The sequence below is a fragment of the Microtus oregoni genome, unplaced genomic scaffold (genome assembly GCF_018167655.1).
Source record: "Microtus oregoni isolate MIOR12 unplaced genomic scaffold, Mior012 000023F_ref0000262, whole genome shotgun sequence".
In the NCBI taxonomy this organism is placed as follows: domain Eukaryota; kingdom Metazoa; phylum Chordata; class Mammalia; order Rodentia; family Cricetidae; genus Microtus; species Microtus oregoni.
The window spans coordinates 21634644-21656049 of NW_024543082.1; the positions used below are offsets into that span (position 1 = coordinate 21634644).

A 21406-nucleotide genomic window follows, 5' to 3' on the forward strand; every position below is an offset into this window, starting at 1 on the left:
CCCTAGATTCATCAGAATCTCAGATTTATCATTGCGACTGGGGTTTGCCTATACCTTTGGATTTCCTTGTGTTAGGGAGGAACGAAGTAACTACATTTCTTAATCCGTAGCTCCCTAAGTGTCTTTAGTCCCTAAGTGCTCCAGCTGAAGGCTGGAGCAAAGACTACGTACATTTAGTCTTTAGAGACAAGTAAACAGCATATGAGTATCCAGCTTCCCACGGATGTATCGTTTGATCTATAGCTCATCAAACGACCACAGACTGATGCGAGGAGGAGTTAGTTAAGAATAAGAAAGCTAAGGCTCCATTTAGGGTAGTTTGTGGCTGTTGGTTTTCATAAGTGGCTCTAGCTCTCCAGCAGTTTTCAAAGGGTTTTGATTCTGTCTTTCAAGAGAACTCTTACTTAAATTGATTTTTCTTCCCAGAATTTTTTTTTTCCTTGAAGGCTCACCTAAATTGAATACAGCAAGATGAAGACATCTTTCCTAGCTATGGTTTTTTTTTTCTAATTGAGCACATATAGAGGGGAAAATAAGTTTTTAGTGGTTTGTTACCTTCAAGTAATAATAAAACTTCAAAGTGTTTTCTATATAATCTAAGTGAATTTTGAGCTCAGAAGGCTAACCATTTGCCTTACTTATTCTGATAAATAAAGAGTTTGTGTTTCACACAGGGTCATCTTTCTGTGATCTCATTCAGCAAACTCTGCATCTCAGGGACATTTGAATCTGGAATTATAGCTACCTGACCAACAAGGCTGTGGAGTTAGAGACCTGATTGAACATACTGCCAGTGACCAAGACTCCACGACAGGGATCCCTTAACTTTCGTACCTTTGAAAAAGCTGATTGCTTTTCAGCCATCTTTCAGGGTCTTCTCTGCTCTTCAGAGACCTGCCCTTTCCCACTGTTCTACCTCTGCTGCCAATGGTGTATCAGGTCCTTGCTGTCATAGGGAAACTGTCCTGCAGCCTCCTCTCTTTTACGTTTTATATCTGGCTTTAATCATTCATTATACCCTTGCTCTGTGTCAGTAAAATCACTTGATTTTTCCAGATTCTCATTTTTCTAGGGCTTCATTCACTCTCACTGAGTATTTCTTTTCCCGGGGACTCTTGCTGCTGGAGTAGACCAACAGCCATCTATTTCCTGGCCCTCAAATTACCCCAGTTTCTTAAAGAGGAGGCCACAAAAGAAATATATGTCATTTGAATATTCTTGAGGAGTAACTAACCAACCAGGGGGAAAATGAAACCAAGAGACACAGATGAAAAACTGGGCAGTTTTCCAAAGTAAGGGAGTACAGAGTGGAGTTCTTCCCCTTTGTAAATCTTGTCCACTGAGCCTCCATTCCAGTTTCAACAGGAGTGTTCTTATTTCTGTATAGGTTTACTTTTAAGAAATGAGGGATGGTTTCAAGTCAAAGCGAAGGAACCCTGTACTTACACCGAGTCAGGTTCTGTTTTGACATACTTACTGAAAAGGACTAAGCTGGCATTGGTGACGCCCAGCTTGTTGGCAGCCACGCAGGTGTAGTTGCCATAGTGCTCCTCAGTGACATTGGTCACCGTCAGGGAGGACTGGCCCTCAGTGCTCTTAATCTCAAGGCCATTCGCACTGTTTATCCTAAGAGGAACAAATAGAAGAGTTAGAAGGGATAGGGATAAAGGATGTGGCTTAGTGGTTTCTTCTTCTTCTTTTACACTGGAGTGTTTTAAAAAGAGGAGAGTCAATAGAGGCTTGTTTTCTTTCCTCAGTTACTCATTGTAGTCAAGTTCTCTTATCAGAACTGAGGTCCATCCATACAGAAGACATAGCAATGGCTGAGTCCCATTAAAATTAAATTTCTACTACATCCAAGAAAAATATATAGGTGGAAATTATCAGCTGGACCATATTCTTCACATTTAAATTTATCTGAGAGCTTTTGTGTTCAGATTTTGGGTGATGTAATAAAGGAGGAGTTGAAAAGGAAAAAGCACAAAATTGCAGACGACTGAGGTCTTTCTATGAGGCTCTGGGAGACTTTGAGATCATAATTTGGAACTTGGGCCATAGAGCATGTGGTACATACCTGGTGTCATCCCGGTACCACTCAAAGTCAGGCGCAGGCACTGCTGAGGCCTCACATTTGAGGGAAGCTTGCCGTCCTGTGGTGGCTTCATTGCTCTTGGACTCCGTGATAGTGGGTGGATCTGTAGTAAGGGCAGAGAGAGAGGTTTCTTATGCTAGAGGCAAAGGATGCTCCAGGGACAAAGGGAAGCAGTGAGAGAAGCTTTAGGAAGAATGGGCCCACAGGTTCATATGAGAGCTTGAGAAGTCTCCAGAATTGCTACCCTGAATAGAGTTAGAAGAAGTATCTGGTTGGAGAGAGACAGGAAAGGGATTCTGTGAAAGCATCTTTGACATGCCTCATGAGCAGGTAAAGGGGACTGGTCGCCAGCAAGCTAAGGTAAATTGGAAAATGATGGATGGAAAGGGGAGTTGGCTTACATAATGATACACTTTTTATAATAGCATTTTATGGGAATGAAACCCAAGGTTTCTTTTCCTTTCCTCCTCAATCGTTCCAATTGCCGTTTATATTATTTGTGATTTTTTTTCTGGAAGTGGTGGAACCAAAGGATTTTTTAAGATTTATTTTTAGATTATATGTAGGCACGCATGTATCTGCGTGGGCATGCATATATGATGTGTAGGTGAGTCGGGCGCTGGAGCCAGTGAATTCAGAAATGGTACTGCATAGTCTAAGATGGAGCTGTAGGTAGCAGTGAGCCAGCTGACATGGATGCTCGGAAATCTGCCTCTCCACGAGCAGTGTATGTACTTAGTCACTGGGAAAGTGTATCACTTGCCCTTTTCTTTTTCTCATTGTTATTGTTACTCTAGCTAGAGAAGGCTTTGAGGGGTCTGATGAAATAAGAGGGTTAAACTGCTCCCAACTGAAAACTCTGTCCTATGTTTTCAAAGTACTCCAGAATGTAAAAAGCAAAGAAACTACCATGGGTCATTGTTTTGATCTTTGCCCCAGGTGTTCCCTTCTGTAACTGTGTATGACCTAAGCAAATTTGGCTTTTATGTATGGTTTGCAATATGATATGCCTCACAGTACACAAAAGACCTGCTTGTCCTCAGGACTTCACTCTCACTGGGTGTTCAATATTGCTTTGTATTTTTTTTTTTTTGCCTTTGGCTGTGCCTAATAAAACTATAATTGACTTGAGATGAATGAAAAAAAGGCTTATCTGATAGTCTAATTTACTACGAATCTCTAGATAGTTCTACTAAGATGACTCTAACTTAAAAGGTAAGATAGGAGACATGACCTCCTGGGTCCAGGGCTGTTTTATGACTGCGTGAATTTTGAGAAAAATGTTTTTCCCAGTCAGGGTGTTTGGCTAAGCCAGTAAAACTCTTGGCTTTTAGGCATGAGTACCTGAGTTTGATTCTAAACCCCCAGGTAAAAATGCACACCGTAGCATGAGCTCGTAATCTAGCCTCACTGGTAAATTCCAGGCCAAGTAAAGGAATTTGATGGCATTCCTGAAGATGACACTTGAAAGTAGGTCCCCACCTACATATGCGCGTGCGTGCGCGCACACACACACACACACACACACACACACACACATTCACACACACCACAGGTAAGAGAGATAGAGACAGAGAGAGACATAAAGAGAGAGACATAAGCCGGGCGATGGTGGCGCACGCCTTTAATCCCAGCACTTGGGAGGCAGAGACAGGCAGATCTCTGTGAGTTCGAGACCAGCCTGGTCTACAGAGCTAGTTCCAGGACAGGCTCCAAAGCCACAGAGAAACCCTGTCTTGAAAAACCAAAAAAAAAAAAAAAAAAAAAAGAGAGAGAGAGAGAGAGAGAGAGAGAGAGACATAAAGAGAGATTTTAAAGCAAAGGTTATTTTCCAGGAAATGGTAATTTAGCTGTGTGCGGGTAGAAAAGCAAGCCCAAGCACCATTCAATATGCTCAGCTTTTGTGGAGGAAAATAATTAATAAAATCAACTTTGACATACACAACTCATTCAAATTCTTGGCCTGTATTTTTTTCTGATTTTCTTCTGTGGTTTTGGGAATCTGATGGAGGAAGGTCATTGGCTAATAAAGGAACTGCCCTGGCCCATTTTATTGGTTAGAGGATAGCTGGGAGGAGTAAACAGAACAGAACGCTGGGAGGAAGAGGAAGTGAGCTCAGAGACTACACAGCTCTCTCGGGAGCAGACGCCTCAGAGAGAGACGCCATGCCCCGCTCCCGGGATGAAGCTCCGACCCAGGATGGACTAGGCTAGAATCTCCCCGGTAAGCGCACCTTGGGGTGCTACACACAGATGATTAGAAATGGGCTAAATTAATATGTGAGAATTAGCCTAGAAGAGAATGGGCCAAGCAGTGATTAAAAGGATACAGTGTCCGTGTAATTATTTCGGGGCATAGGCTAGCCGAGCAGGCGGCTGGGGTGCTGGGAACGCAGCCCCGCCGCTCTCATTACTTCAGGAATCAGTTTTAAAGGCCCCTGTCTACATAAACTCTGAGCCTGAGTTATAGTCATGTACACAAACAAGCATCAGGCCAGCCTGCAGTTCCCTTCCGTCTCATTTAATTATCAGTATGAAGTTTTTTCCCACTTTCAGAGAGAACAGAGTAAGAATACATTTGGACAATGCTCTCAAACTGTACACAAACAACAGGCCAAGGCATTGTTATTGTTGGCAATGGTTTTGCTTTAGACTTAGCTATTTATTTTCTTATAGGCACAAAATGGGAAGATGAGATATTGAAAAGCTAAATGGAAGAACAATAATGACAAAACCTGGACTGAAAGTAGGGGTCCTAGGATATGGTTTTAGTATGGTTGAATGGAGCTCTTATTACACTCTGTCACCTTGGCCTTGGCTTATCACATATATATGATGAGAATCACGTTTAAAAGCCCTTAGCAATTTTCACAGCCTATTCTTCAAAACCGGGCTGTCTTAGAGGTCAGGAGTAGGAAGTCTGAGTTTTGAGCCTAGCCTAACCCAGAACTGTGCTTTGTAGAACCATCCACATGAGTTTAACCCTCCACTTTCTCTTTCTCTTTTCAGCTTAAAATGACCACCAAGGTTCCTTTAAAAAGTCTTTCTATGATTGGCTATTTAGGTCATCAGAGCCCATCAGTTCAAAGGATAATACATGAACTGGATATATTGGTGCTGATGATAGATCAATTCGTAGAGAGATGGTGTTGTGGGATATTTGTACATTGCATGAAAGTGTGTTGCTGTGTTTCGTGTAATAAAAAGCAGAGAGCCAAGTAGGTAGGAGGTAAAGGTGGGAATTTTGGGCAGAAAGAGGAAGTAGGGAGAGGACTCTAGGAGCTTGAGGGAATACCAGATGACATGGAGAGTAAACAGGAAGTGCAAGATTGAAGCGAGGCAAAGCCATATGAAAGGGCATAGGTTAGTATAACTGGGTTAATTTAAATTATAAGAGCCATTTGGGAACAAACCTAAGCTATAGTCCAAGTTTTCATAATAAGAAGTCTCCATGTCATTATTTGGGAACTGGCTGGCAGGTCAGAAAAAGATCCATTACAGGATAGAATATAAAATAGAGGAGGTTATAAGCTTAGATTTAAATTTCATATACTTGAGCTCAAATTGAGGTTTGACTCAATGTTCTCCCTTATTAAGAGTTTAGTGCTTTGCCCAGCATCACACTTCTTCAATTTCCTCATCAGTAAAATGCTGGAACTAGCAGCAGGGAGGCCCATTTGGAAGCTGATGAAGGAATTTAGAAATATTCTGCTCCAGGTTTATGACAAAATATGTGCAGGAGAGAACAGATTCGGAAAATACAGAGGTCCAGAAATGATCACCGAGAAAGGGGCTAGATGAATGGAGAAAAAAAGGAGGAATAAGAGGATAAGAGTCAGGATTTTTGTTTGGGAATCAAGAGAGGTCATCCACCAAAATAAGGTACACAAAAAGTGGTAGTTGAAATTGATGCAAATGTGAGGACCTGAGACCAGACGTATCTCCAGGACCCATGTAAAATGTTGAGCATGTTGGTGCATGTCTGGAATGCCAGGATTGGGTAGGGTCAGATAGACAGATCACTGTCTATTCAGTTCAGCCAATTGCTGGACTCCATCTTCAGTAAGAAACTCTGCCTCAAGGGAAAAACCAAAACAAAACAAAACAAAAAAACCAAAATAATGGCAACAACAAAAACAACCATTAAGGTAGAAAATGATAGACAAAGACAGCTGAAGTTATCTGTGTTCCTCACATGTATACACACTCGTATACCTATACACACATGTACACATGTAGATATATGAACGCATATGTTCATATATATATATGCACATATACACATCACACACACACAAAGTAAATGAACAAATAAGCTAGAGATGACCAACAAAGAAATAACTCAGTACATTTAACTGTGCATCCTCACCTGTTTTCAACATTTTTAATGTTCTTCAGAAACACATGGCTTCACAATTTGTAGCACAATGGTATACAGATGTTGGTGGGAAAGACAATTTTGATTCTGATTCTACAATTTATTTAGTTATTCAATATTGGAAAATGAATCTTAAGATATGTTTGTTTCTGTAGCTACATGCAGATAATTGACAAATCCTTAGTGAAGATGGATGCCTCACTACTCTGCCATTTACACAGTCAAGAAAAAGCACACACTCATATTCTACTACCAGCACTACCAGAACTACCAGCACCAGCATCACCAGCACCACCACCTGCACCACCTGAACACCAGCACCAGCACCATCACCAACACCAGCACCACCAGCACCACCAGCACCACCAGCACCACCAGCACCACCAGCACCACTACCATAGTAGGCACAGCCATAGCTGTAGTGTCTCAACATGCCATTGCTGTGGTGCACTCCTTCAAATCCCTCTGCCCTAGTACTAGGATCACAAGTTCCATATGCGTAGTTTTGCAGAGCATTCCTTGCTCTGACGGTTTAATTACATCTTGTTATTTAATATACCTATTGTTGCCTATTACTTGGGGGATAATGTGGAATTTCCCCCCCTTACTAAAATACTTGAGAACACACTGGTCCTGTTTGTCTCATCTTTTCTCTTTGTCCTGTTTGTTTTTGTCTGTCTTTATTTTGGAGATAGTGTCTCATTATATTGCTCATATGGTTCTTGGACTTAGGACCCTTCTTTTTGAAAAGAATAGCTGGGATCACAGGCGTATACCACCATAGCCAGCTAGTGCACTTTGTCTTTTTGGAATTTAGCTTGGGGCCAGGGAACTGGGTCCTCTGTTTCTCAAAGCTGCATGTAGGATCTCTCCTTCCTGTTCTCATACAGGCAGATATCCCATCTCAGGGCACCTGGTGTGTGTGTGCATGTGTGCATTCATGCGTGCATGCCTGTATGTGTATGTGTGTGTGTGGCTATTTGAATGTGATAAGATACTACTTCTATTTTGACCTCTAACACAGATGTATTTGTGTCTTTCAGATTCATCCTTATTCTGAACTTGTTTGGTACACAAGCAGCTAAACAACAAAGTGTTTATTAAGCCATTAGAGGCTGGCTAGATGCTAGGGTTATGTGCATTATTCAGAAAAGGATGACTCTGGTCAACCACCAAGTCCAAGCACTTGCTTCCTTCTTTTAAAACCCAGCAAGTTCCTTTCCCCGAAGTGAGTTCATAGCTACTGATAAGGAGTACAAATGCTTGCTCCTACTATTATTTCTCCAGTGACATCATAGTCCAGGTCTTCTTCCATAGCTTATGGGAATGGACATTTCGAAGTTCATTTAGAATGAATTCTGTGTAGGTGAGGCTAAGAAAGACCATTACGAATTATATTGTTGTATGCCTAATATAGTTAAAATAAAAGATGTCCTTGCTCAAAATATGGTTATAATAAAAATGTGGTTTTTACAAATGCCGCACAGAGAGATTCATTGTTATTCTTTATGTAATATTGGAAGAGCTTACAATCGTCAAATGATTCCTCTAGTTTTTATTACTTCAAAATTTCAGGCCCTGAAAACATTAATCAGGGCTTTCTTATTCTTACATCACTGATAACAAGATTCTTTCCATTAGAATGACAATGATAAGGATAACAGTGGCTTAGGCAAAAAAAAAACCCTCTCATTCATTTAATCTTTTTAATATTGGGGGAAATGCACAAAACCATGAAATTTGAATAAAGGGTTTAATTTACAAGAATTATATACACATGTGAGCATTGTTTTAGATATTAGACATCCTTACTTATCCAAATGGTGGTTCTCAGAGTTAGGTGTTAGTAGTATTAGTTGAAAAACAGGAAGGCAAATTTGCAGAGGGCTAGTAACTTGTACAAACTCATATGACCAGTTGCTGAAGAATGGATTCAGAACTAGGTCAATCATGCTCTGAACCTCTCTGATCTGCTTTATTGTTTGAATAAGTTTTTTGATTTTATGTCTAGATTTATGTACTCTGCGTGTCTCAACATCTTGCTCACATGTAGATCTGTGCACCACTTGCCTGCCTGATGCCATTAGGGGTCATAAGACAGCATTAGATTTACTGCAACTGGAGTAATGGATGGTTGCAAGTTTTCATTGCCTCTGAGTACTGGGAACCAAACCCAGGTTTTCTACAAGATCAGTAAGTGCTTTTAGCCACTAAGCCATCTCTCCAGGCCCAGGAATAGACTCTTACTAAAGAAAAAAATATTACATAAGTGAACTTGGAAAGTAAATATTGCAGATTTTTGTTTTCAGAGTGCTGAAAAAATGGCACAACCCATAGTGACTTAGTTGCTCTATTTTTACATTAGGAGTCAGAAGATAAAGGCTTGATTTCCTTCTGTGTCTCCATACACACCCCTTTCCTTACCTGCTTACCTATGAATGCAGATGATGACATCTTATTATACTGTAAGGTGTAAGGCAAATACTTAAAATCATATGCAAAGAGCACAAGAAGAACTTTTAGCATCTAAAGTACTAAAATTAATTGCATTAACTGCTTTTACCATGATTACTCTGTTGTGTGTGGATGAAAAGTTACCATGTTAGACCTAGGAGTCTTAAGTCTGCCATACACAAGTTCTTTGGCTGTGTCAGAGAATGTTTATACTCCATGTCTATGAGAGAAGAGGGGTGGCAAGAACATGAAACTGGAGAATTGTGGTTTAGGGAGGAGATGGAGGATCTGGGAATGGAGAATAATTATGATTAAGTATATTCTATGAATTCTCAAAAAATAAGTGAAAGTGTTATTTGGAAAAGGTAAGATCGGCACAGAGACTGGCTGAGTGTTGCCACAAATACCTAGAGAAGATCTTACTCTACACTGAGAGGTTATTTTCCTAAAACTTCCTCATCACATGACTTTTGAATCAAAGTACTGCAGAGTCTGGTGAAAATACACTTTTAGGTGCTAGAGAGATTGCCCAGTGGTTACATATATGCTTGCTGCTCTTCTGGAGAATCTGAGTTCAGCTTTCAGTAGCCACCTAGCGGTTTATAATTGTCTATAACTTTAGATCCTGGGGATCCCATGCCTTTGGCCTTTTGGACTTGGTAGGTACTCATACACACATGTATACCCAACAGGTGTCTTCAATCCTGCTTGCCTACTGTGAAGCAACTTCCTTCTGCTTTCTCTAAATCAACACACATCATAGGTAAGGGCTGTGGAATTCATGTCTCATGTCCACCACCATCTGTACAGGGTGAATCAGTTAGTTCTAGATGCGGAGTTGGGTGAACGGGAGATGGAGAGGAAAGAGGAGCTGTAAAGGCTGACAATGTGAGCCACTCAGAGAGAACTATGGGCTGACAGAAGGTGGGGACATTAGCATGTCAGCTGAGGAGGGGGAAGAATGAGATATAGAAGCAACCTTTAGGAATTTCTCCACAACTAGGAAAAGCTGTCCCCTGTAGTAATAAGGGCATCGGGGCTGCATCCCCAGCACCCCGGCTGCCTGGCTAGCTTATGCCCGAAATAACAACACACAAACTGTATTCATTTAATCACTGCTTGGCCCATTTCTATCTAGCCTCTTCTAGGCTAATTCTCACATATTAATTTAGCCCATTTCTAATCATCTGTGTAGCGCCCCTAGGTGTGCTTACTGGGAAGATTCTAGCCTATGTCCATCCTGGGTCGGAGCTTCATCGCCTGTGTCTGCCTGGGAGCTGGGAGCATGGTGTCTCTCTGAGGCGTCTGCTCCCAAGAGGAGAGCTGTGGAGTCTGAGCTCACTTCCTCTTCCTCCCAGCGTTCTGTTCTGTTTACTTCTCCCACCTAACTTCTAACCAATGAGGGCCAAGCAGTTTCTTTTTATTTAACCAATGACCTTCCTCCATCAGTCCCCTCTAGGCTGAGTCAGAGTAAAACCAGCAGCCTGCATTTACTGAACTTTGCTATGTAGTGGATACTACCCAGAACTTATTGATGAATGGTGGAAGCTGCAGTTGAGAGTGTGCACCTAGGACCTTCAAAGAAGAGGTAGTGTATCCTCGTGATTGATATCTGAAAGAAATCTGTGGCTACATAAGAAGCAGAAAGGCAAAAGTCTTGTCCACTGTATAAATTTCACGAAGCTTATTTAATGGCAAAGATTTTGAGCCAGTGATTTAGCCTTCTATAGGTGCCAGGACCTCCTACCACTTAGAAAATGGATGTTGCGTGTAAAATGGCTATGTGTAATGATATAGACCTACCACAGAGGCAGGCTATCTAAGAGAAATAAAAAGGAGCAGCTACAGAATCTGCTGTGAGCTCCACGGGTGAAACTGTTATGTCTCCCTTCCTTACTGTGCTAGCCTTTATGTGTCCTGCACGAACATCTGTTGGTAACTGAGTAAACGAATCAATGTGTGGCAATAGGAAAGTTACCAGTGCTAAGATTGCCCCTTTTAGTGGTACCCAGGGTATGTTCATTATGATAATCTCTCCCACCGGTAGTTTTCTTAGGCATCCTGATTGCCGGACCTAATCCTGAAGCCTCTGGCTTGGAAGGGAAGAGAACTCTGGTTAACAAAAGAAGGAAGGTTCAGATAAGGTGACAAAAGGTCTCCTGGCTGTTTCTCTGTCAGTGAGAGCATGCTTCTTTAATTCAGTCCCGTAAATCTCATCTATTTACACGATGCAACCAGAGGTACCATGACTTATTTGAACTGGTGTGGTGACTGATTTCACACAAATGCACTCTATGAAGGTTGGAGGGAATAAGGTGATTCCAGAGGAATTTGAAATTAGAATTTTTTTCCCTGATGTGTAGCCAGCACCATTTATTTCTAGAGTTTGGAAAACTATTAAGAAGGAGTTTTATTTTGAATTTCCTATCTATACCTTCAGTTAGCATTGGCTGAATAGTTTTACAGGGCCGGGCACATTGTTGTTCCTCTTGGATAGAGCACATTGGGTGTTTAATTGAACTCAACATGTCCATGTAGTCTGTTCCAAAATACTTTTTGTGACTCTGCAGGCTCTGTCTGTATTTAGCAATTCACTCATCACTGGCCAAAGCTCATATTCTCACCAAAGTTTTCTTGAAAATTATCAGTATTTTTCCCACTCTAAATTACACTTCGGGGACAGTGGAAAGGGAGCAATGTCAGACTAATTGCTTCAATAATAACAGGACCCAGGCGGCTAGCTTTGATCTTGGAAACCATCTACAATCCAGACCACTTTGATGTTTCATACAATGGAAGCATAAATATTTTCTATTTACTACATGATTGGACTTTCAGAAACCTAATTAAGTTGAAGGTCAATTAAGAGAAAATGAAATCTTGACTCCAAAAGTCGGAGAAGAGGTGGCAGATGATAGCACGGCTATGGGTGCACAAAAGAAGTTAACTAACCTAATTATAACTTACATAAACAGCCAGAGAAACTGCCTTTCATGTGAAAAAAAGGACCTAAAGCATTTTATAACATTGAGATCATTAATGCGTCTTTGAAACACACCCAGTACTGCAAAAGAATAGTAACACTGGCATTTCAAAACTCTACTACTAAAAAAATTGGAGACAGCCAGGGATAAAAGCACTTCACAGCTCATCAAATGCAGCCCCTTGCTCTTCAAAATGAGACCATAAACGTGTAGTTCAGTGCTGTGTCTATTGCTTTCCCCTAGGTATACTTCCAAGTCTTCACTGCCCATTTCGGAAAGCTGAAAGGCTGGCTGGAAGGGACACAGGGGACCAGGGCATTCCAGCATAGGCTGAGCTACCTTAAACAAGATTTCTGAACTCTCTAATGCCCAGTTCCAAATGTCTACAGCAAGATTATAGATGCTTATCTCATTGGATTACCTTGAGATAAAATAACATGCTTAAATTCCTAATAGGAAGCAGCGTGGAGCATTACAGGTAATTGAAATGCCTCCCTCTCCTCTTCTTCCTTGGCAGGTTTGGGCCTTAGAATCAAACAGACCTGAGGCTGAATTACTTTTCTTCCATTGGTTTTTGTGTTGCTTTGGGTAGGTGATTTCCTGGACTCAGGCTTTGGTGTCTTTTTTTCTTTTTTCTTTTTGGTGTGAGACAAGGTTTCTCTATATCCTTGGTTTTCCTGGAACTAGCTCTGTAGACCAGACTGGCATCAGACTCACAGAGATCCACCTGCCTCTGCCTCCTGAATGATGGGACGTGGCCACAGTCTGGCTTCAGGCTTGTTTCTCAAGTTTTAAATTGAAGTTGATTAGATTTACTTTTTCAGGGGTATTAGAAGGCTAGAGAACATTTATCCCTGCTCTGGCACATAGGTAGCAGCATGAAATTCATAACATGAAAAAAATATAATTCAACGTGGCCTAAAATACTCTTTCAGAAGTGGTATAAATTATTTGTGCATGTGTATGTGCGTGCTTGTGTGTGTGATCTGTGTGCATAGATGGAGATAGGTGTGTATAAAGGGTATGAATGTGGTGACACACATGTACACACACAGAGAAATGATAGATACAGATAAATGATAGATAGATAGATAGATAGATAGATAGATAGATAGATAGATAGATGACAGATGGATAGGAATGCATGTTAGGATAGCTCTCTGTTCTCTCATTAGTCACAATTATGTGGTATAGGAACTTGAATTTGAATGATCTTTAAGGACACTGCTAATTGAGTAAGATAAACAATTTTTCAATTCCTTTGCTGGGTGACACACATCTTATAGATACCCTCTTACTCCCTCTTTGCGCTTTGAACTACATCTAAGAAACCTTTCATCTGACAAGTTCAAAGTATGCCCACTTACCTATGCATCTTAGTAAAATCTTCATTTCTAATGCCCAGGCTTTAGGAGAAATAGATAACCAAAATTAACTTATCAGGCATCCCTGTTAGCCATCAGGGACACACAGTATCTGACCAAATGAGCTTGAATTTGTTCCCAGTGCCAATTAGTTAAATAGCAGAGGATAAAATATAATCTTGGGGCTATTCTCTTCTGACAAACAATGCATTAAGATAAAAATTCCAGCTAAAATAGATAGGGATTGCTGCTTTTCCCAAAGTAATTTGACCTTGGTATCCACAGACTCTACAGCAGTGACTGCCAGAAATTTGAGTGGTGTCTGATCATGTTTTCTTAATTTCAGTCTGAATAAAAGACCAAGGCTCTTGTGAAATGTATCATTGGTTATATTTAGAATCAGAAGAGTTGATTTATCAAATTCAAAGGCCAAGTCTTGCCCTTGGAAGTGTCCAGTGTATAAATGTGCTTCCCTGGCCAGAGGAAGACCTGCTTGAAATGCTAGGAGCTTTCGATAATGGAATCTATAGAGTTCTCTAGAAGAGAAGATACACCCTGAGCATGGAACACCTGCTGTTGGTGTACTTACAGTTCACAGTGACCTTGACTTGTTTGACGTCCGCAGAGGAGACCTCATTGGCGGCCTTGCACTCGTATTTGCCCGACTGCTCCCTAGTGATGCCGAGGATCTCCAGATATTCTTCTTCTCCTTCAAATTCTCTTCCTGAAAAAACAAACAATTGTATGATTTTTTTTCTAAGTCTAAAATATGCTGCAGATTGCTTCTCTCCCCCCATTTTTTTTTAAAAAGAAACAATGAATCAGAAAGGTTTTTCAATAATTTGACAACATGCTTTGTCTGAAGTCAAATTCTATAGACACAGACCCCAAGAAAAAGTTTCTTGTGAACTTGATTAAATACAAAGTGTTCTGGGGAAAACCAGGTAGAGAATGGGGAAACGGGAGCTGGAATAGAATGAAGCCATACAAGGTCATGACGCTGGGTTAAATCCCCAGAAGCAATGTTGACTCTGTTCTTTGCGGACTCCAGGGACCACACACATCCCTTTTCAATACTGTCCTGATAACAAGAAGACAGGAGTTGAGAGTGCTGACACATTCATAATTGTCGGTCATTGATGAAGTGTTGGCAACAGGTAGGGGCAGGCGAGCACGAATCACCAGAGTTACTCGTGAGGCACTGTTATCATCCTTACACTATGAGTTTTGCTCTTATTCCACAGTAGCTATTAGAAAGAGAATGACTTGCTTGTGACAAACACCAGCCTTCTGATTATATGAATCTTGTTTTCCACAAAAATGATGTGCCAGGACTGGAAAGACGATTCAGTATGAAAGAGAGCTTGCTGGTCTTTCATAGGCCTCAAGTTCAAATATCAGCACATCATGAAGCTCACAGCACCTATGACTCCAGTTTCCAGGAATGCTTTCCTCTGGCTTTTATAGGCACTCCCACATACGTGTTGTGTGTGCATGTGATGGAGGAAGGTCATTGGCTAATAAAGGCACTGCCCTGGCCCATTTTATTGGTTAGGACATAGGTAGGTGGAGTAAACAGATCAGAATGCTGGGAGGAAGAGGAAGTGAGGTCAGAGACTCCACAGCTCTCTCGGGAGCAGACGCCTCAGCAGAGACGCCATGCCCCGCTCCCGGCATGAAGCTCCGACCCAGGATGGACTAGGCTAGAATCTTCCCGGTAAGACCGGTTCTCACCGATTATTAGAGATGGGTTGATCGGGATATCAGAATTAGCCAGTAAGGGCTAGGGCAGAAAGGCCAAGCAGTGATTAAAAGAATACAGTGTCCGTGTAATTATTTTGGGTAAAGCTAGCTGTAGGGGCGGCCGGGTGCTGGGGATGCAGCCCCGCCATCCCTATTACTACATGCATGCACACACACACACACACACACACACTTAAAAATGGATATAATATAAATCTTTAAAACTAAACCTTGTGCTAATTTTTGTCTTGATGCTATGTTGTCTTTTTGATATCACCATCCAGGCTTTCAAGCCTGCGAATGTGCAGCAGGATATGTTTGAAGACAGACTCTGCTACCAAGTCTGAGTGTAGGGAACTACACACCCATGGGATTAACTATTGGTGTAGGGAACTACACACCCATGGGATTAACTATTGGAACTGGAGACAGAGAGGCCCCATTTTGCAAAAATTTACAAAATTGAGTGTTTTTATTTCCACAAAAAAAAAAACTATATAGGAAACCTTTTAAATTCTCTTATGGAACCTAATTGATAAAATAAACATTTTTTTCTTGAATAGATTGAAAGAAGAAAAAAGTTGGGGGGCATTAAAGGGGAAAAAAGAAAGTGGACAATGAGGTTGTGCAACAGAGAGAGCTTAGCTAGTTTAGAGAGATTTGTGACCTTTAAATTCTACATCACTCACTCACCCAAATGCACAATTCCATTGCACACTGGGTTAGCACAGAGCAGCTGGGAAGGGTGTTAAAACAGTCCTGCCCCCATAGTGGAATCTTGCTCCTCGTCATGCTACACTAAATGGTACCAATTAATGACTCTGCTCAAATGCCACAAGCTGTTCCTTTCCTAAAAAATCCCCTAATGGCCAAATCAACATAACATCCAGCCAGCATGGACATGAACTCTTTGTTTCAGTATGTCAACCAAGCTTCAAATCTGCTAACTAGACTTCCAGCAGAACACAACTGTTAGGAATACTAGAAGCTTCAAAACCCTTCCAACCACCAACCTTTGAGAAAAGTAAATGAAACGGGGAATAGACAGTAATAATATAAAATGATTTGGTTTGGATTAGTGTACCTTGGGTAGCACATGCTCGTGGTGAAAGTACTGTGCCATTGCTCTAAGATGTATCTTGGGATATTTTTTTTACAAATGAATAATTTATGCCTGTGTTTCTCCTTCCCCATCTTCAAGCATGTATCCAGAGAGGAATTTATATTCCAGATGTAGAATGTAGAACATGTAGACCATATGAGAGGTTGCTTGATTGGGTCTAAGAGTTATGATAGAGTATAACAAGAAGCAGCTGTGGAATAATCCTTCTGTACATAATGAAAATGTATTGCTCTCCTTGTTAATACGAAGCTGATTGGTGGATAGCTAGGCAGGATTTTCAGTATAGAGAGACTGCTGGGAGGAACAAGGGCCAAGTCTTGGGAATTATGAGTAGATGCAGAGGGAAGCAAGATGAACGTTCAATGTTGAAAGAAGGTACCGCCACATGGCAGAGAGTATATAAAAAATATGGGTTAATTCAAAATGTAAGAGTTAGATAGCAATGAGCCTGAGCTATGGGCCAACATTTATAATTAATAAAAAGTATTTGAGTGGTTATTTGGGAGTAGCTGCTAGGACACAGAGAAACACTACCTATAAGAAGTGTTAAAGATGACTATAGAACTTCTCAGATTTCTCCCCTAGCCTTCTTCCACACTCACAAACCTAATTCTTGAGTTTGGAATCTTCAATAAGAGAATCAGAATTGGAATAGGCTTGAGAATGGTTGAAACATTGCATTCTTTTCAATCTTCATAACATGTCAAGAAAAGGAGGAAGAGCCATGGATCCCTTCCTTATATTCTTTTTTATTTTATTTTATTTTTTTTTAAAGAAATAAGCCTGTTTTGGGAGAGAGATACTTTGGGCAGTATTCACTCAGGCTTGACTAGTTTGAGAAAAAGGAAATCTGAGGGTAAATATTAAAAGAATGAAAGAAAATAAAGCCATATTTACTGGATTTAGGTCTAGAATTCTTATACATCAAATGCACATGTTAATCTAGTTTATTTTCCTGATCAGTGGTCAATAAATCAGATCCCCACCAGAAAAACTTTCAGACTCATACCTATAGAAGAACTTCCCCAATATGATGTGAGAAGGAAAGGGGGTTTTCTTTCCATGATAATACACATAAGGGAGGTATATGTTCTCTATCCACCCATGACAGCCTCCCCCATTCTAGTGCTACCTCTATTTCCAGAGTATAACACCTGGCTAGATTCTCATTAGAGTGGAGAAGTTCTGGTAGAACAAAGTACATGAGTTTCCTCTCATTCAACCAGAGTTTCCCTCCTTCACCCAGGCTGATACCTATTTACAATATTGAATAAGACCTCTGTATATACCTTGTCTTTTTCCCTTTTCTTTCTCCTGGATCCTCTAGTTGAAAGTCAGGCATTTCTGGCATTCTTGCTATTATATTCTGCCTAAGCCCACAAGATATACCTGTCATTATATCTATGACTTCACTCAAGAATTTCTCATTAGTTCAGAGTAATAGGACAGGAAGCACAGGTCTTGCCAGAAATTCAAAGTTCCAGATGGTTAGCCTCCTGGGATCTTTCTTACGCATACCCTCCCCATGAAGTTGCATGATGTTTGCCATAGATTAGGAAATCAGTAAGTGCTTACTAAGATAGTTTGATACTGGTTTAATAGTTGGCTCTTCCATAATTTGAATGGTGAAACTTAATCTACAATGTGATGCAATTTGGAAGTCAATCTTGAGGAGATAATAAGAATATGAGAATGGGCCCCTTCATAAGGATACAACAGGCTTCCTATGAACAAGTAAATGAGCCCTCACCAGACAGTGTATATGCGGGCATGCTGATCTTAGACTCCCCAACTCCAGAACTTTGAGAAACAAGCTCCTTTTGTTTGTGAGCCACCTACAGTTTTTCATTATAGCTGTCCTGATGGGCTGGGTCATAGCTGAACAGAATTAAGCAAGAGAAGCTGGTACTGGAGATAGTTATAACACCTCAAATAGCTCATGAGAATGGATGGAGCCAAGGATGGAAGCCATCATAAAAGCTATTCCTTTTTAAAGATCCTAATAGAATACTATTTTGTGAGTGGGCAGAGTGTGCTGCTGTTAAAGGCTGGTCAGGGGCATTGCTTGTTATGTCCGGAGGATGTAAATGCTATGTGGAGTCACTGCTTCAGTAACCAGCTGAACCCCTGCAGACACAGGCCTGACAAGATGCTTTTCCTTGGGTCTCAGCAACTGCAATTTTTGTTTTAAAGCATGCAATAAACCACATGAATTGTGAACCAGGAGATGCTAAAGTGCAATTCTTAGTCTCCTGTGCTTTTCCTTGGACTCATTGCGTGTCTGCCCATGGAGGCAGGGTCTCCATCAGTCACACTCTTAGCTACTACCCACTGAAAGATTCCCTCATCATTTTCTGTCCTTTCAAAAATTTCAAATGTCTGAGGTCCAAAAGTGAAGTCATTTAAACTCTGCAGAACTTGCCCAATAGCTGCAAATTAAATCTTTCCTTTAGCCTGGTCTGTTACTGTCTGCCCTGAATAAATTTTGCTTAAAATGTCAATCTCAACATTTTTGAATTTTAAACATCTCAACCACTTTGCTCACTCTATTGGGTGTTATGTTTATTCTGGTGTCTGCTGTTTAGTTTATTACCCTTTGCTTAATTTTGCACTTCTGGCAATAATTCTGCTCTAGGCCAAATAACTCCTTGTCTTCTTCCCTGTCTCTACCTTTCACACTCTTGCTCCCAATTAAGATGGTCCCCTTTAGTTTCTGTTTACTCAAGGGGTGCATTGTTAGTTTTTGTAATAGGTCCTCAAGAGTCAGAAAGAGGAGGCCAGAGCTAATGGTAAGAGGAAAGCATTCTCTTTGGTGTTCCCCAGTGTAGAGGCAAAGCAGCTAGAAATAACACCTATTAGAGGATACCAGGTGCTATGCTGAAGACAATATCTGCTTTGGTGAAATTGAGTTTGCAAGGTCAACTAGTCCTTGTAAGCACGCAGTCATTTGCAACTAAATCCCCATCTATGGAGCTCGCTCTTTTTCTTTCTTCTCCCTCTTCTTTTCTTCCTTATTTTCTTACCTTCCTCTCCCACCCCTTACACACACAGACAGGGACAGAGAAACACAGAGACACAGACAGAGAGACACAGAGACAGAGAGACGGGGGTTGGGAGAATTATTAAATTGAACTTTAATATGGAAATTCACTGGCCCTCTAATTAACACAGTAGGCTCTTCTTAATTTTTTCCTAGGATATGACAACTTTTCTTCTGTTAGACATAAAACAGTACATTTTAAAGGCCTGCTACTTCATTACTCAGTAAGAGATTTATAATTCTTTTTTCTTTATTTGAGATTCGAGAAGTGCAATTCATAAAACTTGATAAATGTGTTTTATGGGTTTTGCAATGCAGAATTCAGAGGACTCTCGACTGTTTCGAAATAGACAAATCATTTCTTTCTGTGCTCCAAGAAGAGTTTTAAAGCAACTTAGCAGATTAATCTTTCTTTAAGGAGAAAAATTGTTTGAAACGGCAATCTTTTTACTCACCTAAATTTGAATATTTACACATAAGTGGTAAATATTACATTAGCCATAAACAGAAGCACACGCAGAATTTAAGGAAATGCAAAGTACTAAAATTTATCTTGTGGGGTATGTGAATATTTGTGTTTTATGCATCTGTGTTTGGAGATGAGAGTAATGACAGCAGAGGCCAGCTTTCAACTTCTATATACATACACAAAAGGAAAAAGTATCATAAATCAATGAAGCCATTTGAAGCTTCCTGGGTGGACTTCAAATGCTGTAACAAGTATCTGTTCAAGTATCTGTACTTACAGTTTCTTTTGTGCTTTCATGAGGACATGCCTATGTGTTCCTGTTTTTATTCCTTCTCTATATTTCTACACTACACACCCTACACAAAAATATTAAGAAAAGGAAGAGGGAAAAACCCCTAACAAATCGAAGGATGCCCACACGGGGGTTTTGCTCATATCTCCACTGTGTTTCTCTCTGGATCCTTTTAAGCTTTTTTTCTCAGCTTTATATTCCATCTGAGAGACCCTTTGGTATTTGACAATGCTGTGATCCTCCAGGGGAAACCTCTTCTCATCCCCACTTTTCAACTTGGCAGGGAATGATGAATGATGGGAGGCAACAGCAATCAAAGCAGACAAGGAACATGGTGGTGAATTGAAGGAAATGAAGAAAAACCAGCAATCGTGTGGAAGGGATCCATTCAAGAATATTATGAGAATGTGTTAGACAAATGGACGAAAGAAGAATGAGCTCCCTTGAGAGGTATTGGACCATTGAGATGTTTTCATTGGGTGGACAGGAAGGGGTGAGTTACTCCTATAGAACCAATGTTCCTTATTTGATTAGCAAAACACAACAGTGGAATATACAAATTGGCTTCCTCCCTTCTGCATCCCCCATGAGTGTAGTCAGAAACCAGTGACAAGTATGAAGCCAGGAGACTCTCACAATTGTCTTTGCCTTCGTGAATCAGCTTGGACTAAATAGGAACACCCCGGATTTTATTATCTGGCATCCAGACAGACCAAGTTAATTCCTATTTTTGTTTTCACACACAATATCAGCTAGCTGACATTGTTTAAGCTCAGCATCCCACGTGAGGTCACCATCCACACATCCTTTTCAGTTCTGGGTCTTGAAATTTTTTGCTGCATGCACACTAGTATACTGACAGTGATACTTGGTGTTAGAATAAAATCGAGATCATCTATATTTAGCTCTCCATGGAATATATATTATATAATGTGTGCTATATATTTTAATATAATAATATTATATAATACACATATATTGTATGTTATATATAAATATGTTATACCCATGTTGTGCATTATATTAAATAGGAATAGCTGATATTACCTGATGTAATAAAATGTTGGACCCTATTGACAATTCATGAAATAGTGCAGATTTGAGGCAGGGATTTAAGTGAGTAAGCTTCAGAAAACCTTACACAAAGCCTACATAGTTAGCATATGAGAAGACACTGTTAACAAAGAGAAAATTAGAAAGCCCAAAGGTGAGGCCAAAACCGGCTGGAGTCATTGGCACAGATACAGAGGCATTCTAGCGAGTCTGAAGGTGACCCGTAACTCATTATAACACTGAAATACACACCCCTCAACGGATATCTAATATGCTGAGGAGTGCTGAGGATGTAGGTCAGCAGTAGAGCGCTTGTCTGATGTGTTTAAGGCCTTGGATTCAATTGCCATGGCAGTCAAAACAACAAAGAAATACTGCTATTTTGGTGTTGGAGAGATGGGCCAGTTCCTAAGA

General features: G+C 40.5%; 1 protein-coding gene across 6 annotated transcripts in view; it reads right to left on the minus strand.

Annotated features, from left to right (window-relative positions):
• Positions 1-21406, minus strand: part of LOC121461879 (limbic system associated membrane protein) — a 2099220-nt gene that overhangs the window by 36309 nt on the left and 2041505 nt on the right. For all 6 annotated transcript variants that reach the window (XM_041673213.1, XM_041673212.1, XM_041673214.1 and 3 more), the window contains 3 exons: positions 13862-13996; positions 2075-2195; positions 1478-1626 (listed from right to left, as the gene is read on the minus strand). In XM_041673213.1, the coding sequence (XP_041529147.1) occupies positions 1478-1626; positions 2075-2195; positions 13862-13996 (405 nt within the window). The remainder of the gene's footprint in view (positions 1-1477; positions 1627-2074; positions 2196-13861; positions 13997-21406) is intronic.